At 35.8% G+C, this 20,229-nt stretch overlaps 1 protein-coding gene across 1 annotated transcript in view; it reads right to left on the minus strand.

The window, feature by feature from the left end:
• Nucleotides 1-20,229, minus strand: part of LOC140158205 (probable ATP-dependent RNA helicase DDX41) — a 61,241-nt gene that overhangs the window by 23,014 nt on the left and 17,998 nt on the right. The window contains exons 9-13 of the mRNA XM_072181333.1: nucleotides 19,326-19,488; nucleotides 18,618-18,821; nucleotides 17,574-17,670; nucleotides 16,537-16,686; nucleotides 14,926-14,997 (exon numbers count right to left, since the gene is read on the minus strand). Coding sequence (XP_072037434.1) covers nucleotides 14,926-14,997; nucleotides 16,537-16,686; nucleotides 17,574-17,670; nucleotides 18,618-18,821; nucleotides 19,326-19,488 — 686 coding nt within the window. The remainder of the gene's footprint in view (nucleotides 1-14,925; nucleotides 14,998-16,536; nucleotides 16,687-17,573; nucleotides 17,671-18,617; nucleotides 18,822-19,325; nucleotides 19,489-20,229) is intronic.

Raw genomic sequence — 20,229 nt, forward strand, 5'->3', positions numbered from 1 at the left:
TGCATGTTATACATACAATGCCCTACATGTACATGTTAGAGGAAACAAGGGAAACATTAAATTGGGAGGAACTGGCACTCTGTAGCCCAATGCATAATGCCTTGGGAAATTCTATTAATTCACCAAATTGGATCGTCACATCTGGGACCCGAACTAGTATACCTCAGAGAAAGTGGGATCAAACAATAATTGGCATGTTAAGGGGCCGGATAGCAATGTTTGCATGGTATTTTTATGGGACCTGAGAGCACATCAGACACATCAAAATGTTTTCTGAATACAAGGAATGTCCTTCTTATATCAAATAATTGTGATTGTTTAAATTTGCAATATAATACAAATCTTATGACAAATTATTAAAAATTATAGTTTTTAATTTAGCAGTCCTAAATCTAATGATATGTACTTAAAATATATGTAGCTGGGAGGAAAAGCCGTCCATCAATTGGAAATTTTAGCCTTTCATATTGAACATATACATTTTTCCCCAAAAGAGTGAAAAAATAATTTGCCATAAAATTTGAATTAAATTATTTGATATCATCCGGACATTCTTCGTATTCAGAATGCAATTCGATGTCTCATGACTCACAAAATATACTGTGCAATCGTTGCTATCCAATCCCTTTTAAAGCATTAACTATAACCAGAATGGACTCATTTGGCATAGTTCATCAACATTTACAACCATAGCCTAGTATTTGCCCTTGAGTTATGGACTATGAGTTTTTAGTACCTACGTGTCCTTACAGATGGAGCATGTTTAAAGTACTGGTATTTTGGTTTGAGCAGGCTCTTGGTTTGGGCATGTAATTAGCATTATGCATTTATACACATACACTGGCACTTGAACCTTTTTGGTCCTGAGGATCATGGGCACACCTTGGGAATTTCAGGCAGTTTGAAAAAAGAAATTTGCTGACTGCATCGGCCACTGTAGCTAATTGTTGAGGACCACAGGCCACAGGTTTATAGCCACTGCTGTAAAACAATCAATGTTTGCGAGGCATGGTAAAACAAGTCTGATGCACACTATTTTCACTTATTTTCCTATTCATGAGCAGAACACAAACATGGCAGTGTCTGAGCTCTCCTAGTCTAATCTCTTTGCAGAAATGATTTTTAGTGTCTGAGGCAGTAAAAATGTCAATTATGGGTGAGCCGCAGGCAACCCATTATTTAAATTTTTATACTGCCAAGGATTGAAAGAAAAAATATGGCTTTTTTTGCCTAAATATTTTTTTAAGTTGTTTACTTCAAGGTGGAGAATGTATGTGTATCCACAGCTTTAGTGACAGTGTGTATCATGGAAATATTGTATGTGTAACCAAGCATTATGCTATACATAGAATATGTGTAATGTTTGACAAATATTGGTGAATAATGTGCACTCATGTTATCGGTTTGTACAAATAACACTCACAGTGCATGATTTTCAATAAGGTCCGATTGAAGCCATTTGGTGCATAATTTTTACACTATTTAAATCATTGCTTCAAACAGAAAAAAGGGCCCGAACTCAATTTGCACAATTAAAACCTTTACGTACGTACGTTGCCGGGGTCGTGGTGTGACGATATGGAGAGGTGTTGGTGTTAACATGTAGGCCCTATATCCATGTTAATTAACAATTAAATGGGGGTGGGGGTGTGTGTGGGAGGGGTGTTAACATTAATCGACATATTTACGTACGTTGCCGGTCAGTCAATACCGGGTATAGGGGAGAGAAAAATTTGAGTGGGCGTAGTTAAGATATCTATAGGCCTATAATAATTTGATATTATGTCCCCTATGCCATGCTCATCTCCCTCCTCTCCTCTCCCCCCTCCCTCTCTCTCTCTCTCTCTCTTTCTCCCCCTCTCTCTTTCTTTGCCTTTTCTCCCTCCATTTTTTATTTTTTGGACAAACCCAAGGGGGGTGTTTCACACACGTAACACCCCCCCTGCGTACGCCAATGCATGGATGCAACTAAAAGTGTTTTGCTTTTGCAGAAGCACAAATGTTTACCATCATTGCATGCACCATTTGAATACTGCAGTACAGATTTCACAGACTTTTAGCATCATCATGTTGACTGTGTGATGCAGCCATATCGTGCAGGGACTTGAAACCTGTGTTCATACGGAAGGACAAACCTCAAAGGGTCTGTACCTTGAGGTTTCAGACTTGGCAAATGTATTATAGTTTGATCCGCTCGTAATCGGCGGGCCATATAACATCGCGGATTAATATCAATATAATTTAATTTCGAGAATTGTCTTGTGACATCTCGCCCAAAGCATCACAAATTATTAATTCAAGCCCTATATTTTGTGTACTTTCTTTAATACGCACATGATAGACCAGACAGGTCAGCTTTAGCACTCTTAACGTGGACTACTTTTCGGCGTAGTAGGAAAAGCCTTAACAAATCCCGCCGATTGCGAGCTGACCAAACTATAGAAGTTCTTAAGATAGGAATAACCTCGGAAATTCTGTATAATGGCACATCTAGAATCCCTAAAAATTCATTTCTACACTCAAGAGGGTTTAAAGCTTTTGGAGCGTGACCCAGATGTTAACCAGACCAGTGGACCAGTTAAGAGACCTGTCGACTAATAACCAGACTTTCCATGATGTACTACATAACACGTAACTTAGTTGACATCAACTGGCAAGACCGTCTGACCAAACCAACCAGACCAACAAGACAACATCATCCTTCATCCTTCAAGCAAATCCAAGTTAAGTCAACCAGCTATGCAAACAGTTTCTTCCCCTGGACCATACCTCACTGCAACAGCCTCCCTCACAACCGACTTTGATGCCTTCAACACCGCCAGTAAGACCCACTTCAATTAATTTGCTCCAAAATTTTTTTTGCACCGCACAAGCTTAGGATTTCAAAGGTCAAACCTCTATTGAGATGCAGGTATCTGCTTATACGGAGAAACCAATCCAGATCAAGATCCAGGTTCTTGCCCTTTAGAACCATCTGAGTGTAGGATTCACTCTTGACTCATTTGCCTATTGAATTTACTGTGTGGACATAACTCAGAGAAATTGACAAATTAATTTCTTCATTCAGAGGTTATAAACCTCAGAGATTCTTGTCCATATGAATATGGCTTAAGATAGATGGATATCCCTTATCTTGTCAGCCTTCGACCATAACATGGGCAGATAATGCTTTGTGCTTTTAACCGCTAAGGGGTGTCATAAATGTTGCAAATAAATGTCTAAAACCCATTAATACCAAAAAAAGTATGAACATAACAGCTTTAGAAATGCATTATCGCTTATCACTGTATAAGAGTGTAACACTGTGCGGTGTAATTATTTTTGACATGTAAAATGTGGCATAAAGGATCTAGTTGGACAGGGGAATGCAAGAATCAAATCTTAGTTAACACTTTGAGTGCAACCTTTCTCTTGTTTTTATCAAATATTGAATTTGCCAAAAAGCACTATTACAATTATTACTTCTGACCACATGATCGTCATATTGGCATCATTTCATGCATGCTACAAATATCATGTGAAAGCACCATATGGTAAAGAGCAAAATAACATAAACAAAGTTCGGGAAAAATGGAAAGAATGGTCACATAACATGATAGCAGGATGTTATTATCACCCCATAAATAGCCCTACTATACTTTGTTCATCTTCTAAATGGCAAAGACTCGTAACATAAAAGATATAGAATCATTAGAATGGTATGCACAAAGTTGGGTACAGCACCTGCGCTAGTTACAATAGTGCAACTGTCTTGTGCTCTAAATGAGAATTTATGGGATTTTAATATTGACGTCCGCAGTAACAAAACTGAATTTGCCATTTATAAGTCAAACAAAGTATAGATAGGTAGGTACCTTTTACTACAAGTATAACTTCCAAAAAACAATATAAAAAAGGCAACCCAGTAGGACTACTCCAAAATCATATACAGTTCTAGGAGCCACTGTAATGGGATGTGCAATAATTATGTGTACCCCGGGGTGGTGAATTCTCAAAATGGTATGCCAAAAATTGCTTGCCCCCCTTTGGCTGTACCAACAAATCTTTGCCCCCTATAATTCACCACCACAGAGTACACATTAATTATTGCAAAACCCCTAATTGAACTTGAGCCACTGTAATATACATTTTTGCTTCTAATATCCTCACCGCTAAAGCGATTTCATTCAAACCTTAGAATAAGAATATTTAGCTGATGGGCCTCCATGTAAGGTAAAAACATCATAGATAAAATCAGACCATCTACCCACCTTCAATTCATTTGTAACAATTTTAATTTCGGTTATAGAAATGTGGCATTTCCTTTAATGCCTTCTTATCCATTTGGAAACACCAGATAAGGTGGATTATAAAATGATGCTCATGACAATAAAACGTAACTGACTTTCATTTTTGCATTTTGTTTTTTTGCCTCAAGTAAACCTACTTTCATAATTCTATCACACATCTTCAATCTGATCAGTACCCGGGTGCTTGTTACAGAAATCATGATAAAGGAGACGATTATGATGACTATAAAAAAGAATGATTCATCAGGATTGAAAAATAAGCAGTGGTATAACAGGTGGAAAGGCTTATGCACAAAATCTGAAAATGTGGCATATTTTGCACCCAAAAAGTGGAATTGTCAATGATTTTTGGTCCCTGGGAGGGATGAGGTGGCAAAGGTTAAGTTTTTACTGAAAATATCCTCCCATTGCTAACACTATAAAGTCATATTTTAGATTTTTAATTTCCCCCCAATTTCATACCTGTGCCCCTGAAAGGCAGGTGCAAAACATGTACAAGGAAACAGTGGCATTAATTAGAAAAGGGGCATTAATTAGGTAGACTGGTTTCATGGAGTAAGTGGCAATGTAGGCAAGATTATTCCATCATGTGGATAAAAATAGACTTAGATTACGGATGTGGCTGCTGTTTGATACAGACCAGGGTTGCTCTAGTGTAGTAGTTTGTTGATCAGAGTGTAATGCAGGAGACACTGTATGTGTAGGGACACGATGGTCAAGCATAGGAGCCCTTTTAAAATTGTCTCATTTCCTCACTGGGAAAAAGTTGCTATTTTTATTCCATCAACCACCTTGACCGATATACTGTATATGCTGAAATTTTCGCGGTGGTTATATTTTTGCGAATTTCACAGATTAATATGTGCCCGCAAAAATACTAACCCGCAAATATGTAAAAATTTTCTTATGTATTTTATTATATAAGTTGCCAACAACCGCGAATTTAACATCCCGCGAAATTGTCAATCATACTTGAAACCGCAAAAATATCTGCACGTGAATATATTGGCGTATACAGCACCTGACATATTTTCTTGATTTTTGTTGTTGTTTTGTGCAAAATTGTGCTATTTGAGGAATATATCTATATATCTCTTATAGATTTTTTAAATTGCCTCATTTCCGCTATTTTCATACCACCAATCAACTTGACCAATATACCTGGCACATTTTTGTTATTGTTATGTGCTAAATTTTGATATTTTTGGATATTATGTTCATTTATAGATTTTTGGCATTACATGATGCCATAATATGTTTGACTTGAAATATTTTAGGCAACAACAAGGAGCACAAAATAGAAAATACGAGAAAATATGCCTTTCATACTTGTCATAACTTCAAAAATAAGTATACAAGAGATATTGCTTTTTCACAATCAAGTACATAAGAGATATATTATGGTGTTTCTAGCACTGCAAATCTTAGTTTACGGGCAATGACATTGCAGTGATAACTCAATTTAACAAACCACGCAGACATCCTGAGTGTATCAGATCGTGTCCCATATTGACACTGATCACATCTGGGCACAGCTTTACATAAATGAGCTTAACTCAATTTGACTCTATAATGTCATTGGCCATTGCAACAACAACCATCATCTATTTACCTAATAAATGTTATCTTCATATCAACAAAATGTTGCCTGCAGGCTGTTTTCACCTGCACAGTAGAAAGGTTGTGCAAATCATTTTCGGGGGATGAAAGAAAGGATGAAAGAAAAGACAAAAGAAAGGGAAAGAAAGAAAGAAAGAAAGGGAAAGAAAGAAAGAAAGAAAGAAAGAAAGAAAGAAAGAAAGGGAAAGAAAGAAAGAAAGAAAGAAAGAAAGAAAGAAAGAAAGAAAGAAAGAAAGAAAGAAAGAAAGAAAGAAAGAAAGAAAGAAAGAAAGAAAGTTCTAAAGAAAGAAAGAAAGAAAGAAAGAAAGAAAGAAAGAAAGAAAAAGAAAGAAAGAGAGAGAGAAAGAAAGAAAGAAAGAAAGAAAGAAAGAAAGAAAGAAAGAAAGAAAGAAAGAAAGAAAGAAAGAAAGAAAGAAAGAAAGAAAGAAAGAAAGAAAGAAAGAAAGAAAGAAAGAAAAAGAAAGAAAGAAAGAAAATAAGAACATGACAGAAAGAGACTCATATCAAATGGCTAAGAGAATTTCTGTTCCAGTTTAATATATAGGTAGGTATAAACCTTGGTAGTTGGAGCATTTTAAAACTGGGAAACAGTATAATATAATGCATACACAAACACACACCCCAAAAAAGAACACATACATATTTGTATACATACACAATTTTGGACTTAGAGGTTAATAATTTTGAACTTAGAGGTTAATTACAATGCACACGTTGTTTGGAGGGCATTGTGAAAAACCTAAACATTTAAAAAAAAGAATGTGGTAACGTAAATGATTTTCCCATAGAAATTACGCATAAAATTGAATATGTGTCATCAAAAAACTTCTGATCCCTCTGCTTTCACATTTTTGGATCAAGTTTTTCAACAACAAAAATGAAGATTTCAGGTACTTATTTTGACCACAAAATACACTATTTAGAGCGGTTCACTGAAAATGGCCCATTTGTCTTTTTCAGACCTAATTTGAACTGAGGTCTAATAATGTGTTCAATGCTCTGACTGTGATATCTCTATTGCCTGTAAAGTAGGCCAATGCACAAAGTGCAGCAGACATCATTAAATGGCCGCCATGGAAATGCATCACAATAATAACTCCTATGGCTTCCAAAAGTACACATCAAGAGTCATCCAGAGGAATGCAATAGAAAAGAACAAAATAGAAATAACCAATAAAATTGTAAACAATACTTTTGACATCACATTATGAAGATATAAATAGAACTTCATTTGGTAAAATTCTGATCATTCAATGAATAGAGACTTAACTGAAAGCTAGTCAAGTGTAAAGGACCACCGCTAAACATGATTAATGATCACTCACACCGGAAGCATTATCCTTATTCATCTATACAAGCGTATGTGGTCATGTTTTTTATACTGGGACCCTAAAAAAGGTGGTGCTGTCACATTTTGCTAAATCATTTTGTCTACTTATTCCTATATTTTTGCTAAAATTCATCATGAACAAATGGTTTTGGTCTTATTTTGAAGATAAATTATTAATCTAATGAATTAATAACAAATACAATTAAACAAATGTATTAATTAATTACAACAGCTTAATTAAGTTAATTAGTCAGGTGGTGCCGGAAGTGGAGGGGCCGGAAGCGGAGGAGCTCTGTGTTATTCCAATGGGAAGTTGATGTTATTAATAAAATTTATGCACTTTGTTGCCTAGTAGAAGTAAAAATGCATTTTGCATAATGTTAATCTTATTTTTAACTTTCTATAACTATAATTGCCTAGTTAATCTTAATGAACTTAGTAATTAAGGATTTAACAAGCTTTTAATTAATGCAGTGGAATGTGGGTCATACAATACAATGGGCTGTAATTTTGCATGCATGCATATGAAATAAATTTCAATATTGTTTTATCTTTGAAATATGAAATAAATCTTCTAAAAGGAGCTTATTACAGTCAAAGGATTTAATCTGATGACATATTGATCTCTGGTTATTGTTTTAGTGTATTGATGTAGGCTAATTGTACATGTATTGTACATGTACCTTTGTTACTAATTATTCACTGAATATTGATTTTTGGAACACCCTATATAGGAATTGGAAATTTTAAATTTGATATTATAGCAATTCTGTAAACTATTTTGAATATCTTCCAAATTTAATGGCACTTAGGGAAATTTTACATAAATTAATTTTCACACCCTGTATAACACAATGGGCTTAACATAGTGCAAACTATACATTTAATGAAAGGACTAACTGTGTACATTCCAAATATCAAGTTCATTTTCCAATTTAATATACTATGTAGAAATATTGGGGCGGTAAAGAAATTTAATTTTTTCGGTATTTTCAATGGAATCACCCGGTATATTTTTTGGTACACCCTGTATATCCATTCAAACTTTACAGATTTGCAATCATGACAATATATGCTTTCTAAAAATGTATACTTTTACTAGTTTGGGTGAAAACTTTTTGAAATATAATCAGAAATACAAAAAAGGAGTTGATTTTTGACAAATTGCAAGATGTGACACAATTGGGTCCCACCTCAAAAAACATGACCATATGCTTAGAGTGGTTAAAATCTGGGGTAGGTTTGCTGCTATGTTTCAGACCTAATTGGATATTCCAGTTGAAATCCATACTCCCTATGGAAGACATGACTTTAATATCCCACACAGGGGGTTTATATTTCAAATGGACCCGCCCATTCAGGTAACCCCATTTGAGATTCATACTCACTGTGTGTGGACGATTAAGTTCATGTCTTACATAGGGGGCATGTATTTCAATTGGAATAGCCAAATGTGCTATAACCATTGCAGCCAAGGCAGTCATCAAGTAGTCCGTCCATTTTCAAAAAAGAAAAGGCAATACAAAATCAGAATATTTGGGTGCTGTCATTAATTCTAGAAAACAAAGCACCCAATTTGACAGAAGACCACTTGGTTGATTACACTTCCTTTCAAGACTGTGATCAATAAAAATGCTAATTCACTTTTAGTCTCATAAAAAAAGGCAACATGTAGAAAATCAGCCAAAATAAAAGGGACATTTCCACTGAAAACTGCTGCACATTAATAGCCTATTTCTAACCTGGGAAAGTAGCATATTTCTAACCGGGGTGAGGGGCACTGGTCATTGACCAGGGGTATCATCCATGACCAAATATTCATGTCAAAAGGATCTTTTTTCATAATCCGGTACTATAAGGTAATATAAGAAAATGGGTATACCTTGCACAATAAAGTAAGAAGGCAATTTTTCTGAGATATGACATAACATATAGCCCAATATTGAAAATAGCCCAATTGGGTGGGTAAGGCACTTTGTGGCAATCCTGATCTATGACGGATTTGTGGCAATACTGATCTGGGATGTTTTTCTGGTAACGCTGATCTGGTGATGGTTTTTTCCTTCATGCTTAATACTGAGATGCAACCACATAGCCTCCTGCATCAACATTCATGAAAAACACAATACTTGCAAACAAAAAGTCACTTTTAATGATTGGATTCAATCCATGGGGTCAGGAACGAATATTAAAGATTACAATGAAAAACAAGTGCCATATGTTTCTGCTTGTCTGAGTGCATGTTATTTTTAGCAGTAATTCACATAGCCTCACTAAAAACTTGTTGATTGAAAAAAAAAATCAATAGCTGAATTAAAAAAACCCACTAGATTAAAATAAACAATGATATGAACAAAAATGTTTACTTCCATTTTCAGAGCATCCAGCCGATCAATCAATACCCAACAGCATTGTCAAAACAAGTTTTGCCCAATCCATGGGGTACATGCCTAAGGTGTCCAAGTGTGCATGATTTGGATGAGTTTGGTAGTGTTTGAACCTGGCGACCTCACACATCTGAGCAAACACAGAACGCTTATCTTGTCAGCGCTTACACATGAATCCGGGCACACAATTCCCTTTTGTGTAAGCTTGCGCAATTTGTGAGTTCGCTAACGCATCCCGCACTTATTGTCAACCCCCATGTGCATCACCTTCCTTGAGTCGGTATGCTTAAAAATGAGTGTCAAATAATGAAGCCAATTACATGAATGCTTTATTTTGAGTCAAGTCTGCACAAAAAACACCCACTTTTACCTCTATTTTTGCACTAAACTACCAATAATCTTTCTGCACTACAAGTAATGCATATAACATTTAGATTTTGCCACTATTGTAAAAAATATCATCCTTAAACATTTTTACACTAAGTGCATGCAGTGCTTTATTTCTGCTGCTGGAATCAGGAATATTGACCAAAGTATAATTAATTGTTTAATGGAGTGCTGTACATTACCACAGTTCCAAATATGCATAGTATAAATGCCATGATAATAAAAAAAGATGACCACAAACGTGGCTCCTTTAATACTGCTATTGGTATCAAGTGTCTACACTTGTAAACAATACCGCTACCTAAAGTGCAATGGAGTTCTATTTTCATTCACTGTGAATTATTAATATGAAATTGGATAGGGACATAGAACCTTTCAAGTGTTATGTGAAGGGGTAGATAAATGGCTTGGCAAACTTTCGTATCCATATATACATGGTATCTGTTTAATAAGGCAATTAAGATGCATCTAGTTCGACACTGATGTGCCACTTAGGCACCAGATCCCATTTGGGTCCTATAGCACTATTGGTGCCCTGTTAGGTACCAATTACTCTTTCTATCAAACCCTGGGGATGTCAGCATAATAGTGTTATCATTTTTCATTTAAATAAAACATGAAAACAGTTTAAGGTATGATCAAGACACATATTACATTGTAGCCTTGATTCAAGCCCGTATCTGCCCCTGGCCCATGATCGACTGGCTGTAGTATATATGAGTATATATGAGCATCTTGAAGGGTATTGCCATAAATAAACATCTCAAAAAAAGTAACTAACCCCCCTTGAAAAATGGCCATTATTCAAAAAGGGACTATTGTATTACAAATCTGTAAAATGCATTGGAAGCAGAATTTATTTCTGCGCATTCTGACACCTCATCATTTGATACGATAGCCCAGAAAACAATAAAACACTGGTCAATTTAATGTCGTGAGGTCCAGATTTGAAAGTTGCACTTACATACAATTATTAACAATACAAAAACACTCAGATATCATTACACAGATTTCCTTCCATTGTACTGAATACAAAATCAATACAATTTACTGCAACTTTCAAATCTTGGGTTACATTGATTTAAACGTACGCTGTGACGTCAATATTTAGTCAATTGTTACAAATGATGTGTCAAAATGTGCGGAAATAAATTCTGCTTCCAACACATTTTACAGAATTTCAATACAATCGCCCGTTTTTGAATAATGGTCATTATTTAAGGGGGGTTAGTTACTTTTTTGAGATGTTTATATGCTTAAGTGTGGTGAATCTGTCGACTTAAAGGCCCATTCAGTGATTTGTTCATCCGGACGTAAAAATCATCAAAATTCAGATTTTGGTACCTTTGTCATTGTCATAGATGTGCTAACATAGCCTGCTAGTGGTTTAGCCGTATATTCTTAAAAGACAAAATAAGGCATTTACATGAATCTGTAATTTATATACTGACAGTATATAAATTAGTTATATGAATTTGAATGGGGCTTCAACTTCGTCAATACTGCTTTTTCTTTGTTTTTTGCCAAACTTTTCATTTCAAAATACTAAATGACAATTTGAATGACTTATCCTTCACTTTTAAGCAATAAACAATTTTATTTTTTTCACACTTGCTCTGGATCACTGAATGGCACTTTAACCAAGTAAATGACTTCCAAGTCCCAGCACTCTGTGTTCTGCTGGTACTCATGCTCATCGGAAATTTTGCAAAATTAGGGTGTATTTTCAGATAAAGAAAGGCAATTCACGAAACACAAAGAAAGGGGTCATTTTTAATAAACAAAAACATCATAATTGTACATACTGCCATATCTTGATATTTGCAAGAGTAGCCTAACTTTAAGAACACATGTGGCACATAAACTTTATGAAGCTTGCATGGGTGCCCAATCTTAAGTGTAATAGCAACACTAGACTAAAGGTACTATTTGGAATCGTTTCTTTATATTTGAAAAATTCCCTACATTTTGAATATTTTTAGCATACAAGGAAGGTGCTATGGTTACCCGATTTTTAGGGGGGGGGGGTAAATAAGCTTAATATTATCATCTCACCAGGATTTTTGGATGACGACTTGAAAAAAACTTTTAAGATATTAATCTTATTTAACACCCCTAAAAGTTTGATAACCATAGCACCTTCCCTGCCTCCACCTCCCAAATTGTTTTCTGGAATAAAATTATGATGGCAAAGAGTAAAGTGTCATTATATTGACTAAAAGAGGACAAGAAATTGACAAATGGTACAAAAATTTGGCTCCCCCCACTAAAATCTTGGCTACGCCACTGGCTGATCAAGCCACTTTAGGGTATATGGAATCAGCTGGACCACTACTATGATCCACACATCTCAATGATATATAAGAAAAATCAAAATATGTTATGCAAAACAAGAAAAGCAAGTACATTTAAACTTGTCTTCTATTTTTTCTGTTCTTTAAATTATATTTCATCTCACATTCTTGCCTATCTAACAGTTTGCTGAAATTCAATATAAATTTGATTTACCTTACCTGAGATATGAATAGAGTTCCTGTTTCAGAATGCAATAATAAAAGACAGAATTGGGACACTTCTGTTTTATACTTGGGCTATTTATTTACTTGATCACAATATGTTATGGATGGGTGTAGTATCAATTTAGTTATCATCACAATGTTTCTCTCTGAATGGTTCTTGACACATATAGTCCAACCCTAGTTGCCTTGAGGCAATGAATAATACAAGGACTCTACAAACTATTATTCAATGTCAAAATGTGTATGTTAGAAAAGAGGCCACATTGAAAACAAGGTGGTTCTTGAAGCACAAGTCTTGCCTGCTTTTGTGATTTCCTTGGCACAAATGTTAATGACCTGTATGAAAAGACCACATTGCCATTATAATTTCCTGAAAATCTTACATACATCACTATTTGATCTCAGTCATGCCCTGAGATTCCAATGATAACCTTGGAATGACCTTACATTTTGGTAAATTTGGTAAAAAACAAATATATCCTTACAGCCTATAGTTTTATGAAAATCCAATAATCTAATTTATGTACTAAAATCTCTTGAAAACCTTGAAATTTCATACTTGTTGGTTCATAGTGAGGATTATTTCTACCCTGTGTCATGTACTTATTTGACCTCAGATGACCCTTTGTGACCTTGAAATGATCTTTAAAATTGTTGATACATTATTATGATACCTAACACCAAGTTTCATATTTATAGTTGCAGATTGGACCCATTTCCTTCATTTTGATGATTTTTGCATGAATTATGCAAATAACCTTAAACAAAACCCATTTAATCAGATGTGGATCAAGTTGATACCCATTCTTTCATTATGTTTAGTAACCACACCTGACAGATTTTAGGGATCATTTGATCACAAGAGTCAGTATATCACATTTGCGAGGATTTTTGCAAAAATCATGCAAATTACCCACCCCAATTTGTATACTTCCCACCAAAAATCGACCACATGTGCAAGAGGTGGATAACCTTAACTTACCATACACCTTATAGATCAGAAGATAATCACATGAGTCAGTATATCCCATTTTCAAGGATTTTTACATAGAATTATGCAAATTACCTACTCAATTTTTAATGTTTGTGAGGTAGGGTTTGATGGTTGGGTGAGGTCTAGTAGTGTAACATCAGATCAGATCAGAAAAATCAGATTCTAAAATCATAATCCTATCCATCTACATCTATGTTCATTCATGCTGTCTTGTACATATATCAAATTGCATTCCACAGTGGCTTGAGATCCATTCATTGGATAATAAGTTTTGCATCATAATACTCAATAGTTATTATATTTATTCAGATATAAACATAACAAGCAAAACATTGGTATCAAAAACACAGCAACAGAAACAGTTACAAGAGTAAACACACCCCACCCCACACACTCCTACACATCCCACCTGTTTCTGTCAAATGAGGACCATGCACACAATTATCAACATGCAGACTGTGAGCCTGGGTTTTCAATTACCATACCGAGGTCATTTGCTGTCATTTTTTGTGCTTAATTTTTGTACATGCAAATGTATATGTAATAGCATAGGGCAACAATGAAAGTTTCTAGTATCCAGCAATTGGGGACTCATCGTCACACTGCAATTTAAGGTGTTTATAGTTTATTGCATCAATTTGGAATGTGGACTGTCCACAGTTTCACATGCATCTGTGTTTGAAGGTGTTTCATTTGAACATCAGTAACTGACTGCAAAAACATATACACACAAAAGAACACACCATATTTGCTTAAAAAGTTACCTTTTTCAGAGTCTTGGTTAGCAGCGACGTAGCTTGCGACACCATCACGGCGTCTTCCTTCAGCGTAGTGTTTACAATCCTCCGGTCACATGACCACCCGATGGGTGGTCAAGTGTCAGCAGATCATTGTAGATGGCGGGCAGGTCGTATCCGGCGTCCCTGTTGAGTGTAGGTTTTAGTGTCTTTATCTCGATGGCTTCCCTGATCTTTCTGTTCCAGAACCACTTGACCACCCATCGGGTGGTCATGTGACCGGAGGATTGTAAACACTACGCTGAATGAAGACGCCGTGATGGTGTCGCAAGCTACGTCGCTGCTAACCAAGACTCTGAAAAAGTTAACTTTTTAAGCAAATGTCAAGAATGACAGAGTCCAATATCAGTATCCATGCTGCTAACACACCATATATTTAAACAAAAAGGTTTTTTTGTGGTTTTACTTTTGCATTGCAGGCAGGACAAGTGGAAGTGGTTTTGTGATATCACTATTTTTAGCTACACTGGTATCAAAATTAACTAGGGTGGTTATCATTAACTTATGCCATTTCACATCCCTTTCAAATGTTCAAACATTCAATCTCCAAAGTCTAAAACCAATTCATTATGCTTTTATCATATCACACATATCATACATACCACATGATTTGTTGATGAATGTTGTTGCTATACCAGTCTTGCCACATCTTCCTGTCCTACCAATTCTGTGAACTAATCAAAGCACAATAACAAGGTTATTAGTGAATCATATCATATTGATCTGTACAATTAGTCTCACTTCATCTTCATTTGAACATTTTGAAATATTGCTCACTTTGTTTTTGTTGTTTGGAATAAAATGTTACTTCACTATAAAAAATAATGGATCAAGAGGCCCATACAGATACAGTCAAAATGGTGATGGAGTAAAATATCAGACTGGGTTGTCTGAATAAAAACAAAATGATAGAGAATGATGTGATGCTGCTACAGCGGTATAACATATCTAATTGTTTCTTGATACTATTTTACATTTGGTCAGTTGGTCGGGAAAATTGACTGGGACTGAAAGCCCCTGTACAAACCAGTAGGGAATTTGCATGGGTGTCCCCTTTGTTGTTATGGGTAAGTGCAATATATGGAACAACCCGACCCACCGTGAGAATAGATTATGCATATGAAAAACAACTTGTCTCAACAGTAGTCGGATATTAAAACTCTGCTACCTGAGTTCAGGATTTTTTTTCAATTAAAAGCATTTTTATGACCAGCTTTGACAGGTTTGTGGTAAATGTGCAGATCAACTTTGAATTTAACTTTCACACATGAAATAAATTGCCACCAATGTCTTTATACATGTCTTCAATGATTAAATGCAGAGATGATTTCATCCACATTTTATCTGCTCTTCGCCTTGATGCTGTATTGATTGAGTTATTGTGTACCTAAATCGTCATTTTACCGAGAAAATGAACATTGAAATAATGGCCGTTGAAGTTTAAAGTGGTCACATTTTGCACTTTCATCGAATCTCACAGGAGAATGCGGCAGTTTTCGTTTTGTACCTTATATTACGTGAACATCGGGTAAATCCACAGCCCCTTGAGAAGTTTGAGCGAAATCCATTCATAACTTGATATTTAAATCGGGGAAAGAACTTGAAAAACCCACATTTTATCAGTTAAAACGGAGCCATTTGACCACTAGGTTTTTGTGAAATCAGTGCTTCCGTGGTGTTTCCATAAGATGCGCCACGCATGCAGATAAGCATTAGCGTGTGCGTAGCGTATTTGTGCGTTAACAAATTGCGCGATACGCAACGCGATGCGTTGTTGCGCGCGTGTACCCTGCTGGTTCAACAAAGATTTTCTTTCCTTTTCAATTTCAAACACGAGTGGAATAGTGAAATAAAATCCTTAAAATATTGCAGCCGGAGTTTACAAATCTGGATTTTCATTCCTTGTATTTATAAAAAACATAACAAAGTACAAACATATCAAAAAAAACTCAATTTTGCGAAAGAAACAATGTCTAGAGTACACAGCTGCCTTAAAGAACACATCCTTGTGCACATTGTGGTAATCTTGACTCTCATTATCTATATTCACTTTGGCTGTGGAGTCATGCTCAAAAACTGGCACCTTGTTTACTTTCAATGACTGTTGTGGTTTCTTTAAAAGGATCCACTTAAAAGAGCAAGCCATTTTTGTAATGTGCATGATAAGCTTGTTAGAAAGAAAAACACCTCTTATTGAGTGTGATAATATTTACCATAGTTTTCAATGTCTTCAGGCATGTCATAGTTGATAACATGTTGTATCATTGCAAAATCCAATCCTTTGGAGGCTACATCTGTTGCTACCAGCACATCTTTCTGACCGTTACGAAACTGATCTATTCCTCTTGTTCTTTCTTCTTGGTCTGTAATGATATTTAAAAAAAATTGTATCTCAAAATTCTGGAATTTATTACCTTGATTTTATTTTCTCTTTCAAAAAAACTTGTGTGAGAAAAAGTCCACTTGATTCAAGTATTTGGTGCAAAGATGTCGCATCCCAGCAAAAAATATTTCATTTTTTTGGCTTTGGTCAAAACGTTTTAATAACATTTAAAGCGGGTTAGAGGGGAGCATGACCTAGCGGTGTTTGAATTCAAATATTGAGACAAAGAAGAATGGTATGTGCTCTACAAAGGAGATCCCAAGGCTTCACATAAGGGGTGTCATTTCTGCAACATGTGCATGATTTTTGCGAATGTGTTACCTCTATGACTCACCAACTTAGTTATGGATGAAGTAATAGAAAGACTGTTGGCACCATAAGATTGATACTTTGTTGAAAATGAGCATCAATCATTCTTGAAATATAGTAAAATTTATGTGTGAGTTGTATAAAGCAAATATGAACTGAAAATTCATGTAATGATGAAAATATAATCATTTGCTGAAACATGTGATGTCCTATTTCACTTTCCCCCCTGAAATGGAACAATCTTTCTTTCATGTTGTGAATATACAGGCTGTATCAAAATGATTGGTACCCATAAGTTTCCAGTGATTATGGACAAAACTACCAGAACAAAATGCAACATAGGAGATACCTTATTTATAGATGAATGTTATAAAAAGTCACATACCTACAAATCCTGGGCATTTCAAGAGGGTCCAAAGTTGCATATTGAAGAAACAGGGTTGTCAATAAACACCAAAAACTGATGGCTACCAATCACTTTGCCTTTATTTCGACCATTTACTCTCATATATAGTTATTATTATTTTACTCATAGAGTAGGATTCTATGGGTACATACCCTTGCCACCATGGATAGCAACTGCTTCTACACCTTTCAGAAGCAAGTACTCATGGATGTCATCTACATCAGACTTCTTCTCAGCGAATATCAGTACCTAAATGAAGACAATATTACATTACTAGTTTGCATTTACTCAAAATATGTATATTGCTGCTGGTGATGTAATGTTCTTAAAAATGAACAACTTCCACAGCTCGCCCTGACACACCTATTGTTGCCAAGTTTCCTCCGGCAACTGCCCTTTCCATCTGTTAGCTGTCATAGGATATCTATGATACCTGGCCAAAACAACTACATTTTTTTTAAATGGCAACTTGGTGATAATGAACATGAGGGGCCAACGGCAATTACTATCATTTTACTGAGGGGTCTTGGATTTTGGTTGGGTATCCATTATTATGCAGGGACTGCCGAAAGGGACCTCAAACAGGGTCAAAATGGTGAAATTTCCCCTAAGCTGAACCTACAGATGACAAAGAAAACCCAATTTACTACCCTTCCCAGGATTTTTGCAGAAAGATATTTGGATTTTGAATACCACTGCCAGATCTTTCACAGCAATTGAGGATGCTAGTTCTAAAACAGGATTAAGTCACAAAATCATGATAACTATGGAGCTATTGTCAGTTTCTGCTTCAAGTTGGTTATCTACATCCTCTGTGCAAGTTTCATAGTGAAATAATGTGGTAGAGCAAGCATTGGAACTGAATGGACAAAATCACCTCCAAGCATTGAAACTGCATGGACATAACAACCTTCTTTGCCATTTTATTTCAGAATGCACTCAATGTCACTCTCCACCTTTTAGAACTAGCATCCTTAATTGTGATAACCATGAAGGGATTTCTTTATGATTTAGTATAACTTTACTACCCCTTCTGGGGATTTTACTGAAAGATTATGAATTTGATAACCTATCCAGTAGTTTCAGGCCAGAACAGTGGCTAGTCACTTTAGTCCTGCACATGCATGCGGGAAACTCGCCAATTTCCAAAATCACATCTAGGGCAATATATACTTAAAATTGCCATCATTACTTACAGGTGGCGGTGATTTCTGTAGACACTCTAATAGATACACCATTTTGGCTTCTTGTTTCACATATTCTACTTCTTGTATCACATCCAAGCTAGCAGCACCAGCACGTCCAACGTTCACTGTGATCGGTTTCACCAGAGCACTCTTGGCAAAGTTCTGGATCTTCTTAGGCATGGTAGCACTGAAGAGTAAGGTCTGCCTCTGACCCTGAATGAGAGAAATAATGAGATATTTTAAAGTAAATGATTGAAAATCTTCTGTTACTTCTGCTGGCAGGAGAAGCTGACCTAAAATAACTATGATATACTAGTTTTGCTAAACTACAAATAATATTTTGCTCCACAAGTTTAAAGAATACAGCCAAGTCTTGGTTGTGTGTTCTGGTTGTGTGTTCATCTAGACATTCCAGTTAATTATATTACTGCACTTCACCACCTACAATCATGTGTAAAACATTTTACATACCCCCTCATCTGTAACAATGTTAAGTGCTGAATGGAGTAGCAGATGATTATGCTATTAATATACCCCAATATTGCAGGTAGGGGAAGAGAGATGAAGTGAAAATCTTCCAACTAAGAAAATATAGTACTGAGTATTATTTCCCCCTTTGCACATAAAACCTTAAAAATGGCAAGTGTCTCAACAAATATCACACATGACTGTAGTGTTTGAGCCTACAACAATATTCTGAACAATTGCTACACTTACTTTGAAATATGTGAGAATAGTACGGATATCTTCTTCAAATCCCAAATCAATCATCCTATCAGCCTCATCAAGACATAAGTATCTACACACGGACAGGTTGAAACACTTCTTATTCAGCATGTCCATCAGTCGGCCTGGTGTAGCTACTATCATATGAACCCCTCTGTAATACAAGCACATCAGTATTCAAGACATAAATATCTACACACTGACAGATTGAAACACTTCTTATTCAGCATGTCCATGAGTCGGCCTGGTGTAGCTACTATCATATGAACCCCTCTGTAATACAAGCACATCAGTATTCAAGACATAAATATCTACACACGGACAGATTGAAACACTTCTTATTCAACATGTCCATCAGTCGACCTGGTGTAGCTACTATCATATGAACCCCTCTGTAATACAAGCACATCAGTATTCAAGACATAAGTATCTACACAAGGACAGATTGAAACACTTCTTATTCAGCATGTCCATCAGTCGACCTGGTGTAGCTACTATCATATGAACCCCTCTGTAATACAAGCACATCAGTATTCAAGACATAAGTATCTACACACGGACAGATTAAAACACTTCTTATTCAACATGTCCATGAGTCGTCCTGGTGTAGCTACTATCATATGAACCCCTCTGTAATACAAGCACATCAGTATTCAAGACATAAGTATCTACACACGGACAGATTGAAACACTTCTTATTCAGCATGTCCATCAGTCGTCCTGGTGTAGCTACTATCATATGAACCCCTCTGTAATACAAGCACATCAGTATTCAAGACATAAGTATCTACACACAGACAGATTGAAACACTTCTTATTCAGCATGTCCATGAGTCGGCCTGGTGTAGCTACTATCATATGAACCCCTCTGTAATACAAGCACATCAGTATTCAA

The sequence above is a fragment of the Amphiura filiformis genome, chromosome 1 (genome assembly GCF_039555335.1).
Source record: "Amphiura filiformis chromosome 1, Afil_fr2py, whole genome shotgun sequence".
Taxonomy (NCBI): Eukaryota; Metazoa; Echinodermata; class Ophiuroidea; order Amphilepidida; family Amphiuridae; genus Amphiura; species Amphiura filiformis.